This window comes from Bombina bombina, chromosome 1, assembly GCF_027579735.1.
Source record: "Bombina bombina isolate aBomBom1 chromosome 1, aBomBom1.pri, whole genome shotgun sequence".
NCBI lineage: Eukaryota > Metazoa > Chordata > Amphibia > Anura > Bombinatoridae > Bombina > Bombina bombina.
Window position 1 is genome coordinate 109,003,870 of NC_069499.1, and position 26,091 is coordinate 109,029,960.

At 40.4% G+C, this 26,091-nt stretch overlaps 1 protein-coding gene across 1 annotated transcript in view; it reads right to left on the reverse strand.

Moving 5' to 3' along the window:
- The window catches only part of TTC8 (tetratricopeptide repeat domain 8), a 333,163-nt gene that overhangs the window by 44,107 nt on the left and 262,965 nt on the right, over positions 1 to 26,091 (reverse strand). The window contains exons 9-10 of the mRNA XM_053697577.1: positions 23,963 to 24,073; positions 22,227 to 22,366 (exon numbers count right to left, since the gene is read on the reverse strand). Coding sequence (XP_053553552.1) covers positions 22,227 to 22,366; positions 23,963 to 24,073 — 251 coding nt within the window. The remainder of the gene's footprint in view (positions 1 to 22,226; positions 22,367 to 23,962; positions 24,074 to 26,091) is intronic.

Here is a 26,091-nt window from a genome sequence, read left to right on the forward strand (position 1 = left end):
TTTATCTGCCCAGGCTAAGATATGAGAGAGCCTAGCGGCCTCATAGTATCCGCGAATACTAGGCATAGCTACGCCTCCTTGTTCATACTTTTTCTGAAGTATCTTTGCTGCTATACGAGGCTTAGATTTATCCCAGATATACTTTTGACCAAGAGATTGGAGCTTATCTATAAGGGCACTAGGAACATTGAGAGGTATGCAGCGAAAATAATACAGGATTTTAGGTAGGATCGTCATCTTAAAAGATGCTATGCGGCCCAGCCAAGAGATCTCTTTAAAGTTCCATGAGGTGGTGAGTTCGGCAACTTCTTTAATAATGTCTGAGTAGTTTATAGACAGTACCGTTCTCCGATCTGCACCAAGTTGAATCCCTAAGTGTCTGATGGTGGAGTGTGACCATTGAAAGGAGTATGAGGTTCGCAGAACATCTAGTTCGAAGGCAGGAAGACCAATGAGACGTTGACCTTATAATAACTATGGGCACCAAATTTGGAAATAAGGTCAAGAAGGGCAGGTAGGGAGCCTAATGGGTTTGTGAGGAATAATGTCACGTCATCCGCGAACAATGCTATTTTTGCTGTTCGGCCGGAGAACTGCACTCCCCGTATTGTACGTGAGTTTCTAATGGCTTGGGCCAAAGGTTCAATGGCCAATGTGAAAATTAAGGGCGATAGGGGACACCCCTGCCTAGTACCGTTAGTGATATAAATTTCCGGAGAGGCAAAACCCAAGCCCTTAACAACCGCAGATGGGCAGGAGTATAAGGCTCGGATAGCTGTTATTACTTCGTCTGGCATGCCAAATTGGGCTAATGTGCACCATAAGTAATCCCATCTGACCCTGTCAAACGCTTTTTCTGCGTCTAAAGACAGGGCCAGCATGGGAATTTTTAGACGAGACGCCTCTGTGAGGATATTAAGCATTTTTCGAGAATTATCCGGTCCTTCTCTACCAAAGGTGAATCCAACCTGGTCTGAGTGTACTACCTTCGGGAGTAGGGTATTAAGGCGGTTGGCCCAAAGTTTGGCATAAAGTTTCACATCACCGTTAATCAATGAGATTGGTCTGTAACTAGTACACTGTGTGGGGTCTTTATTTGGCTTGGGGATAGGTAGAATAATTGCCTGCAGGTATTCATTAGTAAACAGACCTGACTCCCGAGCCTCCAAAAAAACCTTGAGGAGGATCTTATTCAGATCAGATTTAAAGAGCTTATAGAAAGATGCCGGGTACCCATCAGGGCCCGGGGCTTTATTATTTTGGGTATGCTTGATAGCTAAGTTAATTTCGGTTAGAGAGAATGGGGCCTTAAGTGTTTCTTTATCTTCCTCTGATAGTGCGGGTAGATTAAGACCTTGTAAGAAATCTTTCACTTCTGGAATAGGGGATTCTTCACCAGCCATTGAAGGGTGGAGATGATACAAATCAGAATAGTAGGCCGCAAAGGTTTGTCCAATTTCTTTAGGCGAGGAGACCGATTTGGTCCCCTGTTTGAGTGATAGTATTCTAGCTGCCGCGGTTCTACCTCTCAGTTTGTGTGCTAAGAGCGTTGAGGCTTTATTACCCTGACAATATAGCAACTTTTTGAATCGAGTATGGGCTTCCTTTACCCTCTCTAGCTCCCTATCTGCTATTTGCGTTCTAAGAGTTTTGATTTTATCAGCTAGAGGGCTCGACGGGGAGGTCTTATTTTCTTGTTCAGTCCGTCGTAACTCTGTCATAAGAAGGCCCAAAGGGGCTTTCATCTGATGTCTAAGTTTTGCCTGTCTCCGAATACAGATCCCTCTCACATATGCTTTCAGGGCGGCCCAAACTGTTTGAGATGGCATACCCGGTGTTTTGTTTAGCTGTAAGAATTCTCTAATAGAGTTTTGGAGAGAAGTCCTAAAAGATTTATCTTGCAGGGCCTGCTTAGGTAGTTTCCAACTAGGCCTAGACATAATTGTTTGGTCAGTGGAGAGGGTAAACGTGAGAATATCATGGTCCGACCAAGCACAGACCTTTATATGCGACATTAAAACTCTGTCAAGTGTCCATGAATCCGTGAAAAAGTGGTCTAGTCTCGAGTAAGAGTGATGGGGTCTAGAGAAGTATGTGTAATCCCTGTCACTGTGGTGGTATGCCCTCCAAATGTCATATAGATTGTGCTGGATTATGTGCTGACGGAATCTGTTGGCAGTAGTTATAGTATATGTGTCAATTTCTTTCCCCCTCTGAACTTTCTTGTCGACTAAGGGGTCCCACACCATATTGAAATCACCCCCTAGAATCAGAGTTCCAGCCTTGTATTTTTCTATTTTAGACAGTACCTTTTTCAAGAATTTGGGTTGTGATTGGTTAGGGGCATATATATTTACCAATGTGAATAGAATACCGTTAAGCTTACAGGTGAGTAAGAGATATCTACCCTCAGAGTCTTTCTCCTCATAGATATGTTCATATTGCATGGTTTTATGTATGGCAATAGCTACCCCTCTAGATTTTTCAGAGTGGGAGGCTAGAATCACAGTGGGATAGTCTGGCGTTCTGTACGGGGCCTGGGAGGACGCCAGCCAATGTGTCTCTTGTAGGAAGATAATATGTATTTTGAGAGCCTTCATAGTGTTTGTAAGCATACTTTGTTTATCTTGTGAATTGAGACCCTTGGCATTTAATGTTGCAAAAGAGATATTATTGGGGATCGACATTTTTGCAGGCTTAGGAAACTGGGAAGGTGAGAGAGAAAAAGATAGTGGAAAGAGAAATAGAGTTAAAGCACAAAACTTACACCGCCCGAAGGTGCACACCCAGAGATGACTCCCGGTAATCTTAGATTAAGAAGTTCTGGTCACTGTTCAGAAAGGTCTCAAGAGACCAAGTTCGAGAGAAAAAATAATTGTTACCTGAAATAGGAAGTACAGTTAGTCAGGGATTCCTTATATAGTATAGAAAGTACAATCTATATCGTCAGCATCAAACCAAGTCTACTCAGGCGTATTTGCTCGGGGTATAAGTGTATTCACAAGTATGATGACCCGTCGGATCATCAAATGGAGAAGCTTATCTAAGGATTAGACTAACTTCTCCTGTCCCCTTAGGAGGGGATATCACAAATATAATTTGCGTATATGAGGGGGGGGGGCGGTACAAGTATATCAACCTGTATAAATAGATTGACTAGTCATGGGGGAGTGTGAACTACAGGATAACAATCATAACTTAAATTAACTAACATAGTAACAGGGGTCTACATTTAGTGCAATTAGTCTGTTGTATGTCATTTCCATATATGCAATTTCAGTTAGATCTAGTTCTAATTTAAAACAATTCTTATTATATGCCTAGTGAACAATGTGCAGCATAGAATTCTAGGTGAATCTAGATGTAGTTTTAAGTGATTAAATAGAAGCACAGTTATATCCAGCCAGATTTGCGATAACACATGTATCATTTGAGGGAGTGAAAACAGAGCATCTTCCGTCCCTCAGAGGAATAGCAACTAAGTTTTAGTTGGATCTAGATTTGGCTTTAGTCAACTCTTATGATACGTCTAGTAAACCACTTTCGGCATAAACACATTGTAGAAGGGGAGATATTCATGACCCTCATCATCTAAAAAAGAAAAAGATGTTTAATGGGCAGGGGTAAGCCGCCACAGGGCAGGACCGCTGCTTCCCACAGGAAATCCCGCATCTCCTCCTCTACAACGTGAAAACAATTTCTACTATATGTCTGGCAAACAGTTTGCAGCTTAGAATTCTAGGTGGATCTAAACGTAGCTGTAAATGATACTTCCCTTATACCTGTGAAACAGTTTGCAACATAACCTATTTGAAGAAGGGGAGATAGTCCCGTTCCTGATCCTCTAAAAAAGAGATGTTTAATATATAGAGGCAAAACGCCTCAGGACGAATTTTCTGTTATCTACAGGGAATCTCGAATCTCCTCCTCTTCAACATGAGGTAGATATCTAAACAGAGATAAAAATACATCAAACAAAATTAACAATAACATATGTATCATTTAAGTGTACGCAAACATGGCATTTTCCATCCCCTATAGGAACAGCAAATGCGCTTCAGCTGGATCTAGATTTGGCTTTAATCAGCACTTATGATATGTCTATTAAATCGCTTACAGCATAAACAGATTGGAGAAGGGGAGATATTCGCGACCCTCATCGTCCGAAAAAGAAATGTTTAGTGGACAAAGGCAATACGCCTCAGGGCAGATTTTCCGTTTCCAACAGGAAATCACGAATCTCCTCCTCTACAACCTGAAACAGGCATCTAAACAGAAACATAGGTACATACAACAGGACTTATAATGACATATAAATCATTTGAAAAAAGTGCTATCATATCATTTTTTGTCTCTCAGGAGAGCAGCAGCCGAGGAAATTTGTCCTCCTATAGATGGTTTTTGTGGCCCAGGTGTGAAATCTAGGGCTCCAGCACGTAATTTAGGTTGAAAGGCCTGAGGGGATGTATCTAGGCCAGAAGTATTAGGCATTGAGTCCCTTCTTGTTCTGGGTTCAGACGTTACCAGACCCCACTCTTTTAACAAGTCAAATCCCTCCTGGATGGTAAGAATGGTATGGGTTTCGCCTTTATTTGAAACTACCATTTTCGTCGGGTATCCCCATCTATACCTAATATTTTCTGCTCTTAGGATTTGGGTAATGTTCCTAAAGGTCCTTCTTCTTTGTAGAGTGAAGCTTGAGATGTCTGGAAATACCGAGAGCTGCTGAAATTTAGCTGGTAGTTGTGGTTTATTGGCCAATTCTTTTAGTATCTTCTCCTTATGAGTGAAAAAATGTATCCTAGCGAGGACATCTCTCGGCTTATCTTGAGAAACCGACCGTGGTCTTGCCACCCTGTGGACCCTGTCTAGTAGAAAACTTGTCGGGTCAGTTTCAGGCAGTATAGCCTTGCAAAACTCTAAAACATAGGGTTCCAGATCTTGTGAGCCAATATCTTCAGATATTCCTCGGAATCTCAAATTATTCCGTCTGGACCTGTCCTCCATATCAGCCAATTTTATCTCCAAGTCTGATAACTGGGTTGCCAAGCTCTGGGAATATGCCAGGAGATGGGCCTGATCTACCGCAAGATCTTCTTGCTTGCGTTCTAGGGTGTCCGTCCTTTCTCCCAGTGACGCAATTTCTCTGCGCAGCTCAGCTGTAGAACCCTTTATTTCTTTAGTTAACGTGTCTTGAAGAAGGTTCATGCGCTTGGTGAGAGCATCAACAATAGATGTAGACATTGCGTCTGGTGTGGGAGCTTGAGAATTAATACTGTTGTCAGATTCGCTGTCATCCATGACAGAAGCAGAGTCTCGGTATGTTTGAGACAAATGGCCTTTAAAGTGGTCAGCTACTGTCTTCTTGGGTGGTTGAGATAGCCTTGGTTTTCTTCTAGAGTTTTGGGACATGCTCAGTTTCCTGTCCTCAGCCGCAGGAGAATAGATAGCTGGAATCTAGTCAGATATTGCACCAAAATGTAGAGTAGCAACTATAAAGAGTAGATTGTAGAAAATTGTGACATAGTCCCCCTGACGTCAATCTTAAGTTAGGCAGCCATATTCAGCATATTAACATCAAACAGGGAGAGGTGTAGCAGTAAATTGTATATTAATAGAATGTCTTGCTTTACATCATATGGAGACTGATTCTTTAATATCCTACAGAGCATAGATAGTGCAGTATTAATTAGGGTGCAGATGCCTGTTAAGTCCCTTTGTCACTGCGCTTGTGTTGTGTGCGCCAGGAGAGTGTAGAGAGAGTCTATTGTGGTCCACTCTGGCCCTGCAATCTGTAGTTGACTTAAATTGAAAGCGTGTTTCAGAATCAACCTCAGTCTAATAATGCTGTGAATAGAGCGTATAGAGGTATTCACAAAAGGCTTGTGTATAGATATGTCAGAAGTGGGCCCTTTCTATTGCTGAGATAAAAAGGTTTCAAATGCGACCTTTAGGGCAGCTATGAGACTGAGGTAAATTGCTGGTGGTCTGACAATAATAAATGTGCTGGTGGCTAACGGTAGGCCTCAGGTGTAGGTAACAGTCTTATAAGCTTTGACAGGGCCTACCGAGGTTAGTAGCTAGATGTCAGGCTCAGTTATCCCGGTTGTGTAGACAGCAGGGTCTTAACATATAAGTGTCCTTATGTGTGTATAGTATTCTTACCCGGTCTCCTCTGCAATGTCTGATCCGCTGCTAGGTCCGGGTAGGCAGGCCGCAAGATGGCGGCGGTTCGCGCCTAAGAGGCTGTGGCGCACTTTAATTTTGAAGGTTGTCTGTAGGCCCTTGGCTTTGCTGTGATGGCGCACGCCTTTGCAAACCTGCTGAGTGTCTGGAGTAGCCGAAGCCTGTTATCAGCACTGCGTGCTGTATTAAAACATTTATGTAAGGGCTAATCTTGGTAAATCTGTTGAGTTGCAAAGCCTCCCTGATAGTCTGATAATTGCAGCTACAGTGACAGAGCCCCCGGCAGTGTGAGAGAGCAAACTGTTATGAGGGTGAGTCTCCACGTGGGAAGCAGAATCACAGGCTGTAGTGGAGCTGTATTATAATTTAAAATAAAATTCAGGGTATACTTGTGTGTCTCTTTTGAGGTATAAAGTCCCTTATTAATAAGCCCCTGTTAGTGCTTCATCCACAGTGTGAATCAATGTTAGGCCAGTATATTGTGTCGCACCTTGTTAGCGGGGAGGATATGAAAGATGGCGCCTCGCCAAAACCACTGTGTCCCTTCTGATAGTGAGCCCTGGAGTTTTTAGCCGCCTCGGGTGAGTCTCTAGCCCCAGCTATGTGTATAGGTGGTAATGCTGGTTGTGCTGAACTTGTGTAGCGCTGTCTACAAGCGGTTGCCAACCGCTACTTACAGATTTCCCCCGGACAGTTCCGGCGTGTGAGCTCCTTGTCTGCTCTATGATCTGGAGTTGAAATGAGTCCTGTTGAGCTCCGGAGCGGATCCCCGACCCTCCGGAGCAGAGTAGTGCACCTATGTCAGCCTGGTTCTGCAGACAATGCCGTTTGCGTGGGTTGAGGCGGCTGTGCTAGGTGGTCAGGTGTAAGTTGCCCGGTGCCTCCTATTAAAGTCACAATAAAACAGCGGCTGTCAGTAAATTAGTTAGGAGGCTGTCACCAAAATAGCTGGGCACCAGTAAAGGTGAAAGGGGTCCCCTATATAGGCTTTAGAAGCTAAAAGTTAAACTTTTTATGTAGGAGCTCTCTGGAATGGCGTCTGATCAGTGCGGTAGTTGGCTCCGCCCCCCTCGTATATGGAGTGTTTTGATGCCTTTGATGTAACTGTTTTATCCAAAGAAATTGGAGAAAGTATGGGGTGGTAAATTTTTTTTTTATTATTTTTTTTTTTTTTTACACACCCATTGATTTAGGAGAGCTTGTTGTAAGTTATTGCAAGAAAACACTCCAGGTTGTTTTCTGCAAGACCTCCTGAGTATACCCATGCCACCCATGCATAGGTTTGACAGGATTGGGGGAAGGTTCAGTTACAATCGTATGACTTGTAATTTGAGTTGAAAGTGAGAGTATTTCTTCTGATAGGCCTATCTTTAGTTTAGGGCCTATCGCATATCCTAGTTTTATTTATTGCCATGAAAGTGTATATATTTGAAACGTTGACACCCAAGGTATAGTATATGGAGTGCTTTGGTGCCTTTGATGCAACCGTTTTAGTCAAAAAAAATTGGAGAACGTGTATGCGGCTTTAGGAGAGCCTGCTGTAAGTTATTGCACTCCAGGTTTTTATTTTTTATTTACCAGTGTGTGATATCGCTTGAAGCAGTCCCCAATGCAGAGTCCAGGCTGTCAAAGGCAATCAGGACAGTAAAAGGTGGTGTCCTTTCTCTGCTCCCTCTTGGTACAGACATTTTTTTCTGAGGATTCTGCTTCAATGCAGTAGGGGGGATTTTAAAAATAAAATGTGTAGCCCCAACTCTGCTCTCTCCCATCACCACCCGGGGAGCAGGTGCATCTTGGTACAAAATGCCAGAAATGATCTGGAGCTAAAACTGTAAAAACGTCAGTTTCATTTCAGGGTTTGCTTTTTTGAACAACAAAAAAGCGTTGTGGGTTGCAATCTGCATTAAGTAAATTGCAACCTTTTTTTTACCAGGCCGTTGTCTTCTGCATAATTAGGTAGGGCTGCAGCAGCTGATCTGATAGATCAACCCCACCCATATGCCAGTTATAAGCCTTGATGCACACTGGCTTCATTGTGCTCTCAGTTCTGCCACGTACAGAGACCTCCACAGTCCTCTCTGTGTGGATGGTGGTAAGAAGGTATACATCCTTCTTGTCTCTGTACTTTACTGCTAACAGCTCCTCTTGGTGCAGAGCTGAGGTCTCCCCCTTTGTAGCCAGTATTGTACCGCAAGCTACTGTATCAAAACAATACAGTAGCTTGAACAAAAGGACACTTGTATAGAAATTATCTAAATACAAGTGGTACCCTTTGTTCATCAGGGGTAATATCAGGTCTCAATGAATCTTGCCAGTGGTTCCCATATGTTCTGGGCAGCCTGAAGGGTCAAGGTGGATATCCTTTCCCTCGTACACCCGGAAGGCCTGAGTATACCCAGTCTCGCTCTCACAGAGCTAATATACCTTTACTCCATACCTGGAGCGCTTGGAAGGAATATAATGCTTGAATCTCAGCCTTCCCTGACAGTAAAGTGGGTAATCAGGGTGCGGATTTTATACAGCCTGTCAAACTGGGGATGCTCCCTAGGGGGCACAGGCTATTGTCGCTGAAGTGCATGAAATGTAGAATCAATTCCTACTTCTTCCTCGACATACACTGGGAGAAAATGGGGGTAGAGCAAATAGGGCTACTGCTCCAGTGGGAGCGGATGGAGCGTTTCTTTATGATGCCCATCAGCATAGTCAATGCCCAGATTTTTTTTTAAATCTGGCACATCGATGGGGGCCCATTGCTGCTTTACCAAAAAAGTGTCATGCTTTGCAGCACGGAACTGATGGGCATATAAATTAGTTAGTCATTCATAAACTGCTGGGGCTAAACCCTGCCACATCCACATTGATGCCAGAATTTGCAGTGAAGAGTGGGATATCTGGCCTCTGGTGATGAGGTGTTACCTACTCTTCAGCAGCAATGGCAGCTGGAGCAACATGTCTCCTTCTGGAAGGGGGGCTAGCAGCCACAAATAAATCACTATCAGTTGAGACTGTATCTAATGATGTATCTGAGCATATGGCCGGGTCAAAATTGGGGTCTGAGTCAGACATAGAGGCGTCTGACTGACTCAGCACTATATGTTCTCTGTGACATGATTTATTTTTATCTGTCACAGAAAAAAAAAATTACTAAAAAAAAAAATTAACACAAAATTTAAATTTAAATTAACTAAATAGCTCTGAAAAGAGCCTTTGGGTCTCACAAAAAAATTACAAAAAAAACATTAACCCCTAAAAAATGCACAGAGCAAAAAAGTGCTGTTGTGTAATATAGCCAGTGATTTATAGTGCTCACTGGCAAGCTAGGGGTTAATGGCTCTGAAAAGGGCATTTGGGTCTCACAATTTTTTTTACTAATATTAATTAAACCTAGCTAAATGGCTCTGAAAAGAGCCTTTGGGTCTCACAAAAAATTACTAAAACAAAATGAACACCTAATAAAATGCACAGAGCAAAAAGTGCTGATGTGCTACTGCCCGTGATTTATAGTGATCACTGGGGTTAATGGCTCTGAAAAGAACCTTTGGGTCTCGCAATTTTTAACAAATATATTATCTAAATCTCTCTCTCCTAAACACATATCTCTCTCTCCCACAAAAACACAAGTGAGGAGAAGGAGATCCACACTGGTCAGAGTCAATATTTACTAATATTGACATGATCAAACAAATGGAATATTTTAATATTAAAAAGGTTATTATAGGGGCAAGCTCAGATTGGATGACCATATCCTGCCCCTTTGATGAGACAGGCTAGGGACACCCCCAGAAGCCCCATGATTCACTGGGCATCGCCATCTTTGAAGCCACATGGGGGAGGGGGGCTACAAGGGCTATTTTATTAAAAAAGATATATTTCTTGATAAAATATTTTTTAAAAAAATTTATATTTTTTTTACTTGGATGATATTTTACGAAGTTCCTCGAACCACCGAGGCACTTAGCACACTTTCAGAGTATCAGAAGCCTGCCTGATGGCTTCCGATGCTCTGCCGGACTGCTGGGCTCCAGGTGGAGTGAAACCGGAAGTGATCACTCCGTGGGAGTGATCAAAACGGAGCCAGGCAGTCAGGAACAGTATTGCAGGATGCCTCAACATCGAGGCATCGCTGCAATACTGTTTGAGCGGCTGGAAGCGATCTCAATCGCATCCAGCGCTCAGATTACCTGAGGACGTGTCAGGCACGTCCTTGGTCCTTTACGGACACCCTTTGTAGGACATGCCTGATACGTCCTCGTTCGACAAGGGGTTAACTCCTTAACAACCAGCGCTGTACCCTATACGACGCTGGTCGTTAAGCCCTTACCCTGTACGACGCTGCTGTCCTGGGCCTCTCTCTGCCGCAATCTCACAAGCAAGATAGCGCTATTTCTGCATGCCCGTCAAGTGGAGCAGAATCAGGTAGCGGTGGTGCCGATTGTTGGTGGTGTGGGGGGTTAAGAGGGAGGCGGTTGGGTGCCCATCGCTGGAGGGGGGCAGGAGCGGGTAGGACTGCTACGCTACAAAAAAAAATGCTTAGAGTGGCAGGGAGGGGGAAGGAGGGAGGGGTAGGAGGGAGAGGGGGGCTCCTATAGTGAATGGGGGATAAGAGGGTGGGCAATTAATCTGGGAGGGTATTGAGGGGGGTCAGCTACACTACAGAAAAAAAGTTATTTTTTTTTTTTTAAAATGAATAGATAACTGGGTACTAGCAAACAGCTACCAGTACCTAAGACGGCAGCTAATGGTAAGAGGGGGAGGTTTAGAGAACTGTTTGAGGGGGGATCAGGGAGGTTGGGGGGATCCTACACTGCAAAAAAACATAATTTATGTAAGAACTTACCTGATAAATTCATTTCTTTCATATTAGCAAGAGTCCATGAGCTAGTGACGTATGGGATATACATTCCTACCAGGAGGGGCAAAGTTTCCCAAACCTCAAAATGCCTATAAATACACCCCTCACCACACCCACAATTCAGTTTAACGAATAGCCAAGAAGTGGGGTGATAAAAAAGTGCGAAAGCATATAAAATAAGGAATTGGAATAATTGTGCTTTATACAAAATCATAACCACCACAAAAAAAGGGCGGGCCTCATGGACTCTTGCTAATATGAAAGAAATGAATTTATCAGGTAAGTTCTTACATAAATTATGTTTTCTTTCATGTAATTAGCAAGAGTCCATGAGCTAGTGACGTATGGGATAATGATTACCCAAGATGTGGATCTTTCCACACAAGAGTCACTAGAGAGGGAGGGATAAAAATAAAGACAGCCAATTCCTGCTGAAAATAATCCACACCCAAAATAAAGTTTAATGAAAAACATAAGCAGAAGATTCAAACTGAAACCGCTGCCTGAAGTACTTTTCTACCAAAAACTGCTTCAGAAGAAGAAAATACATCAAAATGGTAGAATTTAGTAAAAGTATGCAAAGAGGACCAAGTTGCTGCTTTGCAAATCTGATCAACCGAAGCTTCATTCCTAAACGCCCAGGAAGTAGAAACTGACCTAGTAGAATGAGCTGTAATCCTCTGAGGCGGAGTTTTACCCGACTCAACATAGGCAAGATGAATTAAAGATTTCAACCAAGATGCCAAAGAAATGGCAGAAGCTTTCTGGCCTTTTCTAGCACCGGAAAAAATAACAAATAGACTAGAAGTCTTTCGGAAAGACTTAGTAGCTTCAACATAATATTTCAAAGCTCTAACAACATCCAAAGAATGCAACGATTTCTCCTTAGAATTCTTAGGATTAGGACATAATGAAGGAACTACAATTTCTCTACTAATGTTGTTGGAATTCACAACTTTAGGTAAAAATTCAAAAGAAGTTCGCAACACCGCCTTATCCTGATGAAAAATCAGAAAAGGAGACACAAGAAAGAGCAGATAATTCAGAAACTCTTCTGGCAGAAGAGATGGCCAAAAGGAACAAAACTTTCCAAGAAAGTAATTTAATGTCCAATGAATGCATAGGTTCAAACGGAGGAGCTTGAAGAGCTCCCAGAACCAAATTCAAACTCCAAGGAGGAGAAATTGACTTAATGACAGGTTTTATACGAACCAAAGCTTGTACAAAACAATGAATATCAGGAAGAATAGCAATCTTTCTGTGAAAAAGAACAGAAAGAGCAGAGATTTGACCTTTCAAGGAACTTGCGGACAAACCCTTATCTAAACCATCCTGAAGAAACTGTAAAATTCTCGGTATTCTAAAAGAATGCCAAGAAAAATGATGAGAAAGACACCAAGAAATATAAGTCTTCCAGACTCTATAATATATCTCTCTAGATACAGATTTACGAGCCTGTAACATAGTATTAATCACAGAGTCAGAGAAACCTCTTTGACCAAGAATCAAGCGTTCAATCTCCATACCTTTAAATTTAAGGATTTCAGATCCTGATGGAAAAAAGGACCTTGTGACAGAAGGTCTGGTCTTAACGGAAGAGTCCACGGTTGGCAAGAGGCCATCCGGACAAGATCCGCATACCAAAACCTGTGAGGCCATGCCGGAGCTACCAGCAGAACAAACGAGCATTCCTTCAGAATCTTGGAGATTACTCTTGGAAGAAGAACTAGAGGCGGAAAGATATAAGCAGGATGATACTTCCAAGGAAGTGATAATGCATCTACTGCCTCCGCCTGAGGATCCCGGGATCTGGACAGATACCTGGGAAGTTTCTTGTTTAGATGAGACGCCATCAGATCTATTTCTGGAAGTTCCCACATTTGAACAATCTGAAGAAATACCTCTGGGTGAAGAGACCATTCGCCCGGATGCAACGTTTGGCGACTGAGATAATCCGCTTCCCAATTGTCTATACTTGGGATATGAACCGCAGAGATTAGACAGGAGCTGGATTCCGCCCAAACCAGCATTCGAGATACTTCTTTCATAGCCAGAGGACTGTGAATCCCTCCTTGATGATTGATGTATGCCACAGTTGTGACATTGTCTGTCTGAAAACAAATGAACGATTCTCTCTTCAGAAGAGGCCAAAACTGAAGAGCTCTGAAAATTGCACGGAGTTCCAAAATATTGATCGGTAATCTCACCTCCTGAGATTCCCAAACTCCTTGTGCCGTCAGAGATCCCCACACAGCTCCCCAACCTGTGAGACTTGCATCTGTTGAAATTACAGTCCAGGTCGGAAGCACAAAAGAAGCCCCCTGAATTAAACGATGGTGATCTGTCCACCACGTTAGAGAGTGTCGAACAATCGGTTTTAAAGATATTAATTGAGATATCTTTGTGTAATCCTTGCACCATTGATTCAGCATACAGAGCTGAAGAGGTCGCATGTGAAAACGAGCAAAGGGGATCGCGTCCGATGCAGCAGTCATAAGACCTAGAATTTCCATGCATAAGGCTACCGAAGGGAATGATTGTGACTGAAGGTTTCGACAAGCTGAAATCAATTTTAGACGTCTCTTGTCTGTTAAAGACAGAGTCATGGACACTGAATCTATCTGGAAACCCAGAAAAGTTACCCTTGTCTGAGGAATCAATGAACTTTTTGGTAAATTGATCCTCCAACCATGATCTTGAAGAAACAACACAAGTAGATTCGTATGAGATTCTGCTAAATGTAAAGACTGAGCAAGTACCAAGATATCGTCCAAATAAGGAAATACCACAATACCCTGTTCTCTGATTACAGACAGAAGGGCACCGAGAACCTTTGTAAAAATTCTTGGAGCTGTAGCTAGGCCAAACGGCAGAGCCACAAATTGGTAATGCTTGTCCAGAAAAGAGAATCTCAGGAACTGATAATGATCTGGATGAATCGGAATATGCAGATATGCATCCTGTAAATCTATTGTGGACATATAATGCCCTTGCTGAACAAAAGGCAAGATAGTCCTTACAGTTACCATCTTGAACGTTGGTATCCTTACATAACGATTCAATATTTTTAGATCCAGAACTGGTCTGAAGGAATTCTCCTTCTTTGGTACAATGAAGAGATTTGAATAAAACCCCATCCCCTGTTCCGGAACTGGAACTGGCATAATTACTCCAGCCAACTCTAGATCTGAAACACAATTCAGAAATGCTTGAGCTTTCACTGGATTTACTGGGACACGGGAAAGAAAAAATCTCTTTGCAGGAGGTCTCATCTTGAAACCAATTCTGTACCCTTCTGAAACAATGTTCTGAATCCAAAGATTGTGAACAGAATTGATCCAAATTTCTTTGAAAAAACGTAACCTGCCCCCTACCAGCTGAGCTGGAATGAGGGCCGCACCTTCATGTGGACTTAGAAGCAGGCTTTGCCTTTCTAGCAGGCTTGGATTTATTCCAGACCGGAGATGGTTTCCAAACTGAAACTGCTCCTGAGGATGAAGGATTAGGCTTTTGTTCTTTGTTGAAACGAAAGGAACGAAAACGATTATTAGCCCTGTTTTTACCCTTAGATTTTTTATCCTGTGGTAAAAAAGTTCCTTTCCCACCAGTAACAGTTGAGATAATAGAATCCAATTGAGAACCAAATAATTTGTTACCCTGGAAAGAAATGGAAAGTAGAGTTGATTTAGAAGCCATATCAGCATTCCAAGTCTTAAGCCATAAAGCTCTTCTAGCTAAAATAGCTAGAGACATAAACCTGACATCAACTCTGATAATATCAAAAATGGCATCACAGATAAAATTATTAGCATGCTGAAGAAGAATAATAATATCATGAGAATCATGATCTGTTACTTGTTGCGCTAAAGTTTCCAACCAAAAAGTTGAAGCTGCAGCAACATCAGCCAATGATATAGCAGGTCTAAGAAGATTACCTGAACACAGATAAGCTTTTCTTAGAAAGGATTCAATTTTCCTATCTAAAGGATCCTTAAACGAAGTACCATCCGACGTAGGAATAGTAGTACGTTTAGCAAGGGTAGAAATAGCCCCATCAACTTTAGGGATTTTGTCCCAAAATTCTAATCTGTCAGACGGCACAGGATATAATTGCTTAAAACGTTTAGAAGGAGTAAATGAATTACCCAATTTATCCCATTCTTTGGAAATTACTGCAGAAATAGCATTAGGAACAGGAAAAACTTCTGGAATAACCACAGGAGATTTAAATACCTTATCTAAACGTTTAGAATTAGTATCAAGAGGACCAGAATCCTCTATTTCTAAAGCAATTAGTACTTCTTTAAGTAAAGAACGAATAAATTCCATTTTAAATAAATATGAAGATTTATCAGCATCAATCTCTGAGACAGAATCCTCTGAACCAGAAGAGTCATCAGAATCAGAATGATGATGTTCATTTAAAAATTCATCTGTAGGGAGAGAAGTTTTAAAAGATTTTTTACGTTTACTAGAAGGAGAAATAACAGACATAGCCTTCTTTATGGATTCAGAAACAAAATCTCTTATGTTATCAGGAACATTCTGCACCTTAGATGTTGAAGGAACTGCAACAGGCAATGGTACTTTACTAAAGGAAATATTATCTGCATTAACAAGTTTGTCATGACAATTAATACAAACAACAGCCGGAGGAATAGCTACCAAAAGTTTACAGCAGATACACTTAGCTTTGGTAGATCCAGCACTAGACAGCGATTTTCCTGTAGTATCTTCTGACTCAGATGCAACGTGAGACATCTTGCAATATGTAAGAGAAAAAACAACATATAAAGCAAAATTGATCAAATTCCTTAAATGACAGTTTCAGGAATGGGAAAAAATGCCAAAGAACAAGCTTCTAGCAACCAGAAGCAATGAAAAAATGAGACTGAAATAATGTGGAGACAAAAACGACGCCCATATTTTTTAGCGCCAAATCAGACGCCCACATTATTTGGCGCCAAAAATGACGCCACATCCGGAACGCCGACATTTTTGGCGCAAAATAACGTCAAAAAATGACGCAACTTCCGGCGACACGTATGACGCCGGAAACGGAAAAGATTTTTTTGCGCCAAAAAAGTCCGCGCCAAGAATGACGCAATAAAATGAAGCATTTTCAGCCCCCGCGAGCCTAACAGCCCACAGGGAAAAAAGAGTCAAATTTTTGAAGGTAAGAAAAAAAAAAGATTAATTCAAGTGCATTATCCCAAATATGAAACTGACTGTCTGAAAAATAAGGAATGTTGAACATTCTGAGTCAAGGCAAATAAATGTTTGAATACATATATTTAGAACTTTATAAACAAAGTGCCCAACCATAGCTTAGAGTGTCACAGAAAATAAGATTTACTTACCCCAGGACACTCATCTACATGTTTGTAGAAAGCCAAACCAGTACTGAAACGAGAATCAGCAGAGGTAATGGTATATATAAAAGTATATCGTCGATCTGAAAAGGGAGGTAAGAGATGAATCTCTACGACCGATAACAGAGAACCTATGAAATAGACCCCGTAGAAGGAGATCACTGCATTCAAATAGGCAATACTCTCCTCACATCCCTCTGACATTCACTGCACGCTGAGAGGAAAACCGGGCTCCAACTTGCTGCGGAGCGCATATCAACGTAGAATCTAGCACAAACTTACTTCACCACCTCCATCGGAGGCAAAGTTTGTAAAACTGAATTGTGGGTGTGGTGAGGGGTGTATTTATAGGCATTTTGAGGTTTGGGAAACTTTGCCCCTCCTGGTAGGAATGTATATCCCATACGTCACTAGCTCATGGACTCTTGCTAATTACATGAAAGAAATATAAAAAATAAATAAATATATATTTTATAAACAAAATAAAAAAAGCCTTAAATTTTCATACTGGCAGACTGTCTGCCAGTATTTAAAATGGGGGTGACCATTGTAGGGTGGGGGAGGGAAGAGAGCTGTTTGAGAGGGATCAGTTAGGGATCAGGGTGTGGGAAGTGTCAGGTCGGAGGGTAACCTCTACACTAAAGCTACAATTAACCTTACAAGCTACCTAATTAATCCCTTCAATGATGGGAATTATAAAAGTGTGGTGCGCAGCTGCAAATAGCGGCCTTCTAATTACCAAAAAGCAATAGCAAAGCCACATACCTGTATGTTTGCTATTTCTAAACAAAAGGGATCCCAGAGAAGCTTTACAACCATTTGTGCCATGATTGCAATTTTTTTTTTTTTTTTATTTGATCTCATTTGGCGGTGAAATGGTGGCATAAAATATACTTTGGGTTTTCTAATAATAATAAAAATAATAATAATTCTGTTTAAATGTAGTGATGGCAAAAATGCTAAAATTGCTCTGGTCTTTTGGGGAAGTTTTACTCTGAAATGCTTCCTTAAGGGGTTAAGAGGCCACCTAGTAGAATCCTCACATGTACTGAAAAGAAAACACTATTTTGACAAATCTCTCAATATTCTGAAAGTGATAGCATAACCCCCATGACCTGATTAAGCCAAAAGTGTTCCAGACACAGTATTCATTTGTTCCACTCATACATATTAACCAATCAGGGTACTTTGTTTGAAGAGGTTTTTAAAGAAGTTATAGATACGTCAGCTCTCAGTATTCAAATGTGGCAAGTTCTAAGCTAAGCCTTTGTGTTCAACATAACCGGAAAAAAAAATGTGAGCAATTACATTATTTTTGAGAGTCCTTTAAAAAACAGAATTTATGTTTACCTGAAAAATTTCTTTCTCCTACGGTGTATCCGGTCCACGGCTTCATCCTTACTTGTGGGATATTCTCAATCCCTACAGGAAGTGGCAAAGAGAGCACACAGCAAAGCTGTCCATATAGCTCCCCTCAGGCTCTGCCCCCCCAGTCATTCGGTTAGGAGAAAAAGGAGAACCATATGGTGCAGTGGTGACTGTAGATTACAAAAATAAATTTAAACCTGACCAAAATGCCAGGGTGGGCCGTGGACCGGATACACCGTAGGAGAAAGAAATTTATCAGGTAAACATAAATTCTGTTTTCTCCTATATTGGTGTATCCGGTCCACGGCTTCATCCTTACTTGTGGGAACCAATACCAAAGCTTTAGGACACGGATGAAGGGAGGGAACAAGTCAGGTAACCTAAACGGAAGGCACCACTGCTTGCAAAACCTTTCTCCCAAAAATAGCCTCCGAAGAAGCAAAAGTATCGAATTTGTAAAATGTGGTAAATGTATGCAGTGAAGACCAAGTCGCTGCCTTACAGATCTGTTCAACAGAAGCCTCATTCTTGAAAGCCCATGTGGAAGCCACAGCTCTAGTAGAGTGAGCTGAAATTCGTTCAGGAGGCTGCCTTCCAGCAGTCTCATAAATCAATCGGATTATACTTTTCAGCCAGAAAGACAGAGAGGTCGCAGTCGCTTTTTGACCTCTCCTCTTGCCAGAATAGACGACAAACAAGGACAATGTTTGTCTGAAGTTTTTAGTTGCTTTTAAATAAAACTTCAAAGCACGAACCACATCAAGATTGTGTAACAGACGTTCCTTGTTGGAAACTGGATTAGGACACAGAGAAGGAACAACTATTTCCTGGTTAATATTCTTATTGAAAACCACTTTTGGAAGAAAACCAGGTTTGGTACGTAAAACGACCTTATCTGTATGAAACACCAGATAGGGTGAATTACACTGCAAAGCAGACAATTCAGAAACTCTTCTAGCAGAAGAAATAGCTACCAAAAACAAAACTTTCCAAGACAGTAACTTAATATCTATGGAATGTAGAGGTTCAAACGGAACCCCTTGAAGAACTGAAAGAACTAAATTTAGACTCCATGGAGGAGCCACAGGTCTGTAGACAGGCTTGATTCTGACTAAAGCCTGTACAAATGCCTGAACATCTGGCACAGCTGTCAGACGCTTGTGTAACAAAACCGACAGAGCAGATATCTGTCCTTTTAAGGAACTAGCTGACAGACCTTTCTCCAATCCTTCTTGGAGAAAAGATAGTAACCTCAGAATCCTAATCTTACTCCATGAGTAACCCTTGGATTCGCACCAGCAAAGATATTTCTGCAATATCTTATGGTAAATTTTCCTGGTGACAGGCTTCCTAGCCTGGATGAGAGTATCTATAACTGATTCCGAAAACCCACGCTTAGCGAGAATCAAGCGTTCAATCTCCAAGCAGTCAGTTGCAGAGAAACTAGGTTTGGATGTGTGAATGGACCTTGTATTAGAAGGTCCTGCCTCAAAGGTAGCTTCCATGGTGGAACCAATGACATATTCACCAGGTCTGCATACCAAGTCCTGCGTGGCCACACAGGAGCTATCAGAATTACCGAAGCCTTCTCCTGTTTGATCCTGGCTACCAGCTGGGGGAGAAGAGGAAACGGTGGAAAGACATAAGCTAGATTGAACGACCAAGGCGCCACTAAGGCATCTACCAATGTCGCCTTGGGATCCCTGGACCTGGACCAGTAACGTGGAACTTTGGAGTTCTGACGTGACGCCATCAGATCCAGATCTGGAAGGCCCCATAGTTGAGTTAACTGGGCAAAAACCTCCGGGTGAAGTTCCCACTCCCCCGGATGGAAAGTCTGACGACTCCGATAATCCGCTTCCCAGTTGTCCACTCCTGGGATGTGAATTGCCTTGAACTTGAATTTTTCGCCGCTAATTTCGCTAACTGAAAAGCGGCATCTGTAACGAAAGCATTAGCCAACTTCAAGGCGTGAACTCTGTCCATGACTTCATCATAAGAAGTCTCCTTCTGGAGCGAGTTTTCTAATTCCTCAAACCAAAAAGACGCTGCAGTGGTTACAGGAATAATGCAAGAAATTGGTTGAAGAAGAAAACCTTGATAAACAAAAATTTTCTTAAGCAAACCTTCTAATTTTTTATCCATAGGATCTTTGAAAGCGCAACTATCTTCTATCGGTATAGTCGTGCGTTTAGCTAGTGTTGAAACTGCCCCCTCTACCTTAGGGACCGTCTGCCACGCGTCCTTTCTGGGGTCAACAATGGGGAACATTTTCTTAAATATAGGGGGGGAACAAAAGGTACACCTGGTTTCTCCCACTCCCTAGTCACTATATCCGCCACCCTCTTAGGAATCGGAAATGCATCAGTGTGTACTGGGACCTCTAAGAATTTGTCCATCTTACACAATTTTTCTGGGACCACCAAAGGGTCACAATCATCAAGTGTAGCTAGGACCTCCTTAAGCAGGGCACGGAGGTGTTCTAACTTAAATTTAAAAGCTATGGTATCTGGCTCTGCCTGCTGAGAAACTTTTCCTGTGTCAGAAATTTCTCCCTCAGACAGGCCCTCCCTCACCGCCAAATCAGATTGATGTGAGGGCACTACAGATAAATTATCCGCTGCGTCTGCTTGCTCATCTTCTGTATTTAAAACTGAGCTATCACGCTTCCTTGGAAAAGCTGGCAGTTTGGATAAAAATGCTGCTAGAGAATTATCCATTACTGCCGCTAACTGTTGCAAAGTAATAGGAATCGGTGCGCTAGATGTACTGGGCATCGCTGGCGCGGGCATAGCTGGTGTTGACACAGAAGGAGAGGATAGTGAACTATCCTCACTACCTTCATCATTTTGGGCTACATCTATAAGCGTGACTGTGCGGTCCTTATTCTGTTTGGACGCTATAGCACACTTCACACATAAGTTTAATGGGGGCACCGCCCTGGCCTTTAAACATACAGAACAATTGCTATCTGAAGGTTCAGACATGTTTGACAGAGTTAGACAGGAAAAATTCCGTCATATGTCCTTAAGAGGTTAAATAATAAAAGTGCACACTTTATTACTAAAACATCAAAAAACCATCAAAAAATCATCCGATTTTAATGAAATTTTCACCACATTGTCTTAATGCTTTGAAAAGATTGCATACAATTTTTCAGACCAATTAACCCCTTAATGCCCAAACCGGAGCTAAGAACAGCAGTGAACCGGTTAAAAACACTACAGCACAATGCCACAGCCTCTACTGTGGCTTTTACCTTCCTTAGGGATTATTTGAGTAAGAAATAAGCCCCTCTGAAGTCCTTTCTGATGTCTCTGGACTCCCCTTGTGAAGCTGCATGAACTGTCTAGTCAAAACAACTGCGCAATTGAGGCGCGAAAATGAGGCCTCCTCTCTCTTCCTTCCAGAGTGGAGGGGCCTTCTAGACTAGATTAGGTGTCTAAATAAGTGCCAGGCGCAATATTAAACCCCATAAGTGTTATAAAGTCTCCAAAAAACACCTTATGCATACTGAAACATGCTAATAAATAATCGATTAAGCCCACAATAGTGTCAACCAGCATTGAGCCCTTAATTTAAGCCATTATTTTATACTGAGTTTGAGAAAAATGGCTTACCTATCCCTAAGGGGATTTCTGACAGTCTTCTAGCATTACTAGGTCTTGTTAGAAAAATGACTGATCATACCTGAAGCAGTTAAGCCTGCAAACTGTTCCCCCCAACTGAAGTTCTCTGGTATTCAACAGTCCTGCGTGGGAACAGCAATGGATTTTAGTTATGGGTGCTAAAATCATATTCCTCTCAGCAGAAATCTTCATCACTGTTCTGCCTCAGAGTAAATAGTACAAACCGGCACTATTTTAAAATAACAAACTCTTGATTGAAGAAATAAAACTACAAATATAACACGACATAATCTTTACCACCCCCGTGGAGATGCTACTTGTTAGAGCGGCAAAGAGAATGACTGGGGGGGGGGGGGCGGAGCCTGAGGGGAGCTATATGGACAGCTCTGCTGTGTGCTCTCTTTGCCACTTCCTGTAGGGATTGAGAATATCCCACAAGTAAGGATGAAGCCGTGGACCGGATACACCAATGTAGGAGAAAACTGTATTCATTTGCTGCCCTACAAAGTGGTCATAGTCAAGAACTCCCTTTATATTTAGATGTAAATTTAGTCTGTAATTGTAATATAATTAGTGAAAGGTCATAGTTATTATTTGTTAAGTAGTGTATCATTAGAATTAGAGCACCAATAAACTGTGCATTTAAATGGCAGCAATTAGTTTTTATATTAGGTTTTATATTAGGTTTCATAAATGAATGACAGCCTTTTGATTATAAAAGAAAAACTAAACTAAAATTGTTACAGCGTCCTGTTGCTTGTTTATGAACTGGTCATCTGCAAAAAATAATCATTTTCAGACCTTAAATACAAAGCACACCTGTAAAATCGCAGTGCTATCTCTGGTTGGTCAGTGTAGAAGTGGTTGCTTCCAATACACGCAATGGCTTCAACATGAGTATTGTCCTGTTTGAGAACCTCTTTGTAATATTCTGTGGCAGAGGTCATGTTATTCATTTCCTGGGCAACCAAAGAGAGAAATCATTTTAAATAATTCCCTTATTTTGAATACATTATAATTTTTAAAGAGCTAAAAAATGTATAAGATTACAAACTTTATTTTTGTAAATGTAAACTTTTATTTTATATAACTTTAATAATAGGAAATTAGGAATCAAGAATTCTAAAAAAGCAAAATATGTTCTACTTAAGGGAACACTAGAGTAATGTTTTATAAATGTGCAGTATATAACAGTAATTTAATAATACATTGAAAAAGACCTGCATACAAAATCTTTCAAAAGCATTTAAAAATATAATTTTGTTAGCAATATTTGCAATCCATTGACACGTCCTCCTGAGCTCTGTGCTATATGATTTATATGAAACACTTCACACATGCATACACACCTTTGACTCCTATTTCTAATTCTGCCACAACACCTCTATTTTCATTGTTAAACCTTTTTTTTTCGTAAAGGGACTCCAGAATTTTTAATGTTTAACAAGATGGATAATCCCTTTATTACCCATTCCCCAGTTCTGCATAACCAACACTGTTATATTAATATACCCTTTTTACCTCTGTGATTACCTTGTATCTAAGCCTCTGCAGACTACCCCCTTATATCAGTTCTTTTGACAGACTTGCATTTTAGCCAATCAGTGTTGACTCACAAATGTATCCAGAGGAGTGAGCACAATGTTATCTATATGGCACACATGAACTAGCAAAATGCACAGATATAAGAGATGGCCTTCAAGGGCTTAGAAATTAGCATATGAGCCTACCTAGGTTTAGGTTTCAACAAAGAATACCAAGAGAACAAAGAAAAGTTGATGATAACAGTAAACTGGAAATTGCATGCTCTATCTTAATCATTTAAGTTTAATTTTGACTAGACTGTCCCTTTAAGTAAAGGCTAAACATAACTTAAAAGGGACACTCTACTATAAAATGCATTTCCCTTAATGTGTTCCAAATTACTTGTTATACCTACTGCAGAGTATGAAATGTATGGGAAATTGTTCCTTCGTGTTTACTTTGTATTTGAAATATCTGTTTTTTTCTCATTAAAATCTTTACCTAGGACATGTCCATAAAAAAATGGGCAGAGCCTGCAAGTAAAGCAGACCTTTTATTGTTAGTAATTGAAATGTTAACTATGGCTGGTTGTTTTGAATAAACACATACAAAATCTTTCTCTATCAAACCCCCCACTGAGAGATTACTCAGTGCTAATGTCTTCTATGTACATAGCTTTTCTACAAATGTTTCTTACTCATATTTTTAGTGTAGGTGGAAATACAACATGCAAAAGTAGCCATTTCAAATAGCAAATAAAAGCAGAGGTTTGCAAGCAAATTAATCGAAAATAGCAGGCAAAATGGACAATTAGGCACAAATTAAAAAGGGTGAAAAATTGAAAGTACAATTCCCCTTTAAAACCTTTATTGTGCATTATTCTTTGAGATAATGCACCCTGCGCTATCAATTGCGTTTTACTTGTAATCTAGTTCTTTGAGGGTTTATATTTTGAGAATAATGTCCCTTTTAGTGTACGATCTCTTTTGAATGCTAGTTGAGCAAGAAGGTTATTCTGAAACAGCACTAACCTCATGTATTCGGGCCACAGCACACAGTATGTTTACTTCTTTAGGGAATCGGTCTAACCCTTGTTTATAAAGAGTTAGAGCTGTCAATGGTTGATCCATCCTTCTATATACCTAATAGGAAGACAATGAAACCTGGTCACACCTCACCCCCCAAAATAAAACACATTATTTTAAAATAGCTGCATTCATCTAGAATTAAAGCTGCCCATACATGCAGCACAGTCACCGTAAAGTGATGGTAAATCCTAGCGTTTCAAAAACACTAGGATTTACCATCACTAAAAATAAAAGATACCTTCACTCAGTTTAAAAAAAAAAAAAGCTGGCTTCTTTAAATGCATTAAAATAAGAGAAAGGCTGAGGGAAACCATACTACTGTAATAGTACCCAGGAGTTTAATGTCCCTTTAATTTGTTTGCCAATGGGGTTCTGTTATGAAAGTCGCAACCAATGGCTTAAAGGGTCATTAAACTCTTTAAGACGGTAATATGGAATGATAAATTGTATAAATTGTATATAAAAAAACCTCTGCAATATACATTCATTATGTTTTTTGTACCCTTTTCCTGTAATTCCAATCTAAAATTAAGATATTTTAAGTACCTGTAAAATGGAAGTGCAGAACAGCCACACAGCCATTGGCTGCACACTCTAGTGACCTATTTATAACTGTCCCTTATTGGCCACAGCAGAGAAGGTAACCTAAGTTACAACATGGCAGCTGCCATTATTTTATAGACACTAAAACTTTACACTTATTTTGTCAATATTTAAACAGCTAATGAAACTTTAAAAAATACTTATACATGTTATTCTCAGGCTAATCTTGTCTTCAAATGCATCATGCTATCTAGCATTTATTTTGGGCCAGATTACGAGTGGCATGCTATTGTTTGCACATGAGCGATATCGGGTTTTTGCATTTGTTTGCGCGCAAGTTCCATAAACTGAACATGAGCCCAATCGCAATTTACGCTAGAATGATTACCGCAACCTCATAGCTCTGGTTAGCTGTTTTGCAAAGCTAAAATGTGTCACAAAACACATAAAATACATTGCACAATACAGCTACACTCCATTCTTTTTTAAATTATTAAAAAAAATATTGCACAAAAAAAAAAAAGAAGTTATAAATGCTCAAAGATTATATATATATATATATATATATATATATATATATATATATATATATATATATATATATATATATCTTTGAGCATTTATAACTTCTTCTTTTTTTTTTTGTGCAATATTTTTTTTAATAATTTTATTAGATGGAGTGTAGCTGTATTGTGCAATGTATTTTATATTACTTTTATATATATATGAACATATGTATTTATAGACATAAACATAAAGACATAGCCCTTTGCTGTTAAGTAGATGAATACATGGAAAAGCATATTTATGCAATATTCATGGCTAATAAAGGTTTTAACTATGTATTTACTGTAACTATTTGACATTTCAACGTTTTTCACATAGCAAAATATGTTTGAAGTATTTATAAACAGATATTCCTATATATATCTGTATATATCTATACACACACATTTTTATATATATATATATATATATATATATATATATATATATATACATACACACACACACACACACATACTATACATATACATATACATACAGTATCCCACAAAAGTGAGTACACCCCTCACATTTTTGTAAATATTTTTTATATCTTTTCATGTGACAACACTAAAGAAATGACACTTTGCTACAATGTAAAGTAGTGAGTGTACAGCCTGTATAACAGTGTAAATGTGCTGCCCCCTTTAAAATAACTCAACACACAGCCATTAATGTCTAAACCGTTGGCAACAAAAGTGAGTACACCCCTAAGTGGAAATGTCCAAATTGGGCCAAATTAGCTTTTTTACCTCCCCATTGTCATGTGACTCGTTAGTGTTACAAGGTCTCAGGTGTGAATGAGGAGCAGGTGTGTTAGATTTGGTGTTATCGCTCTCAAGCTCTCTCATACTGGTCACTGGAAGTTCAACATGGCACCACATGGCAAAGAACTCTCTGAGGATCTGAAGAAAAGAATTGTTACTCTACATAAAGATGGCCTAGGCTATAAGAAGATTGCCAAGACCCTGAGACTGAGCTGC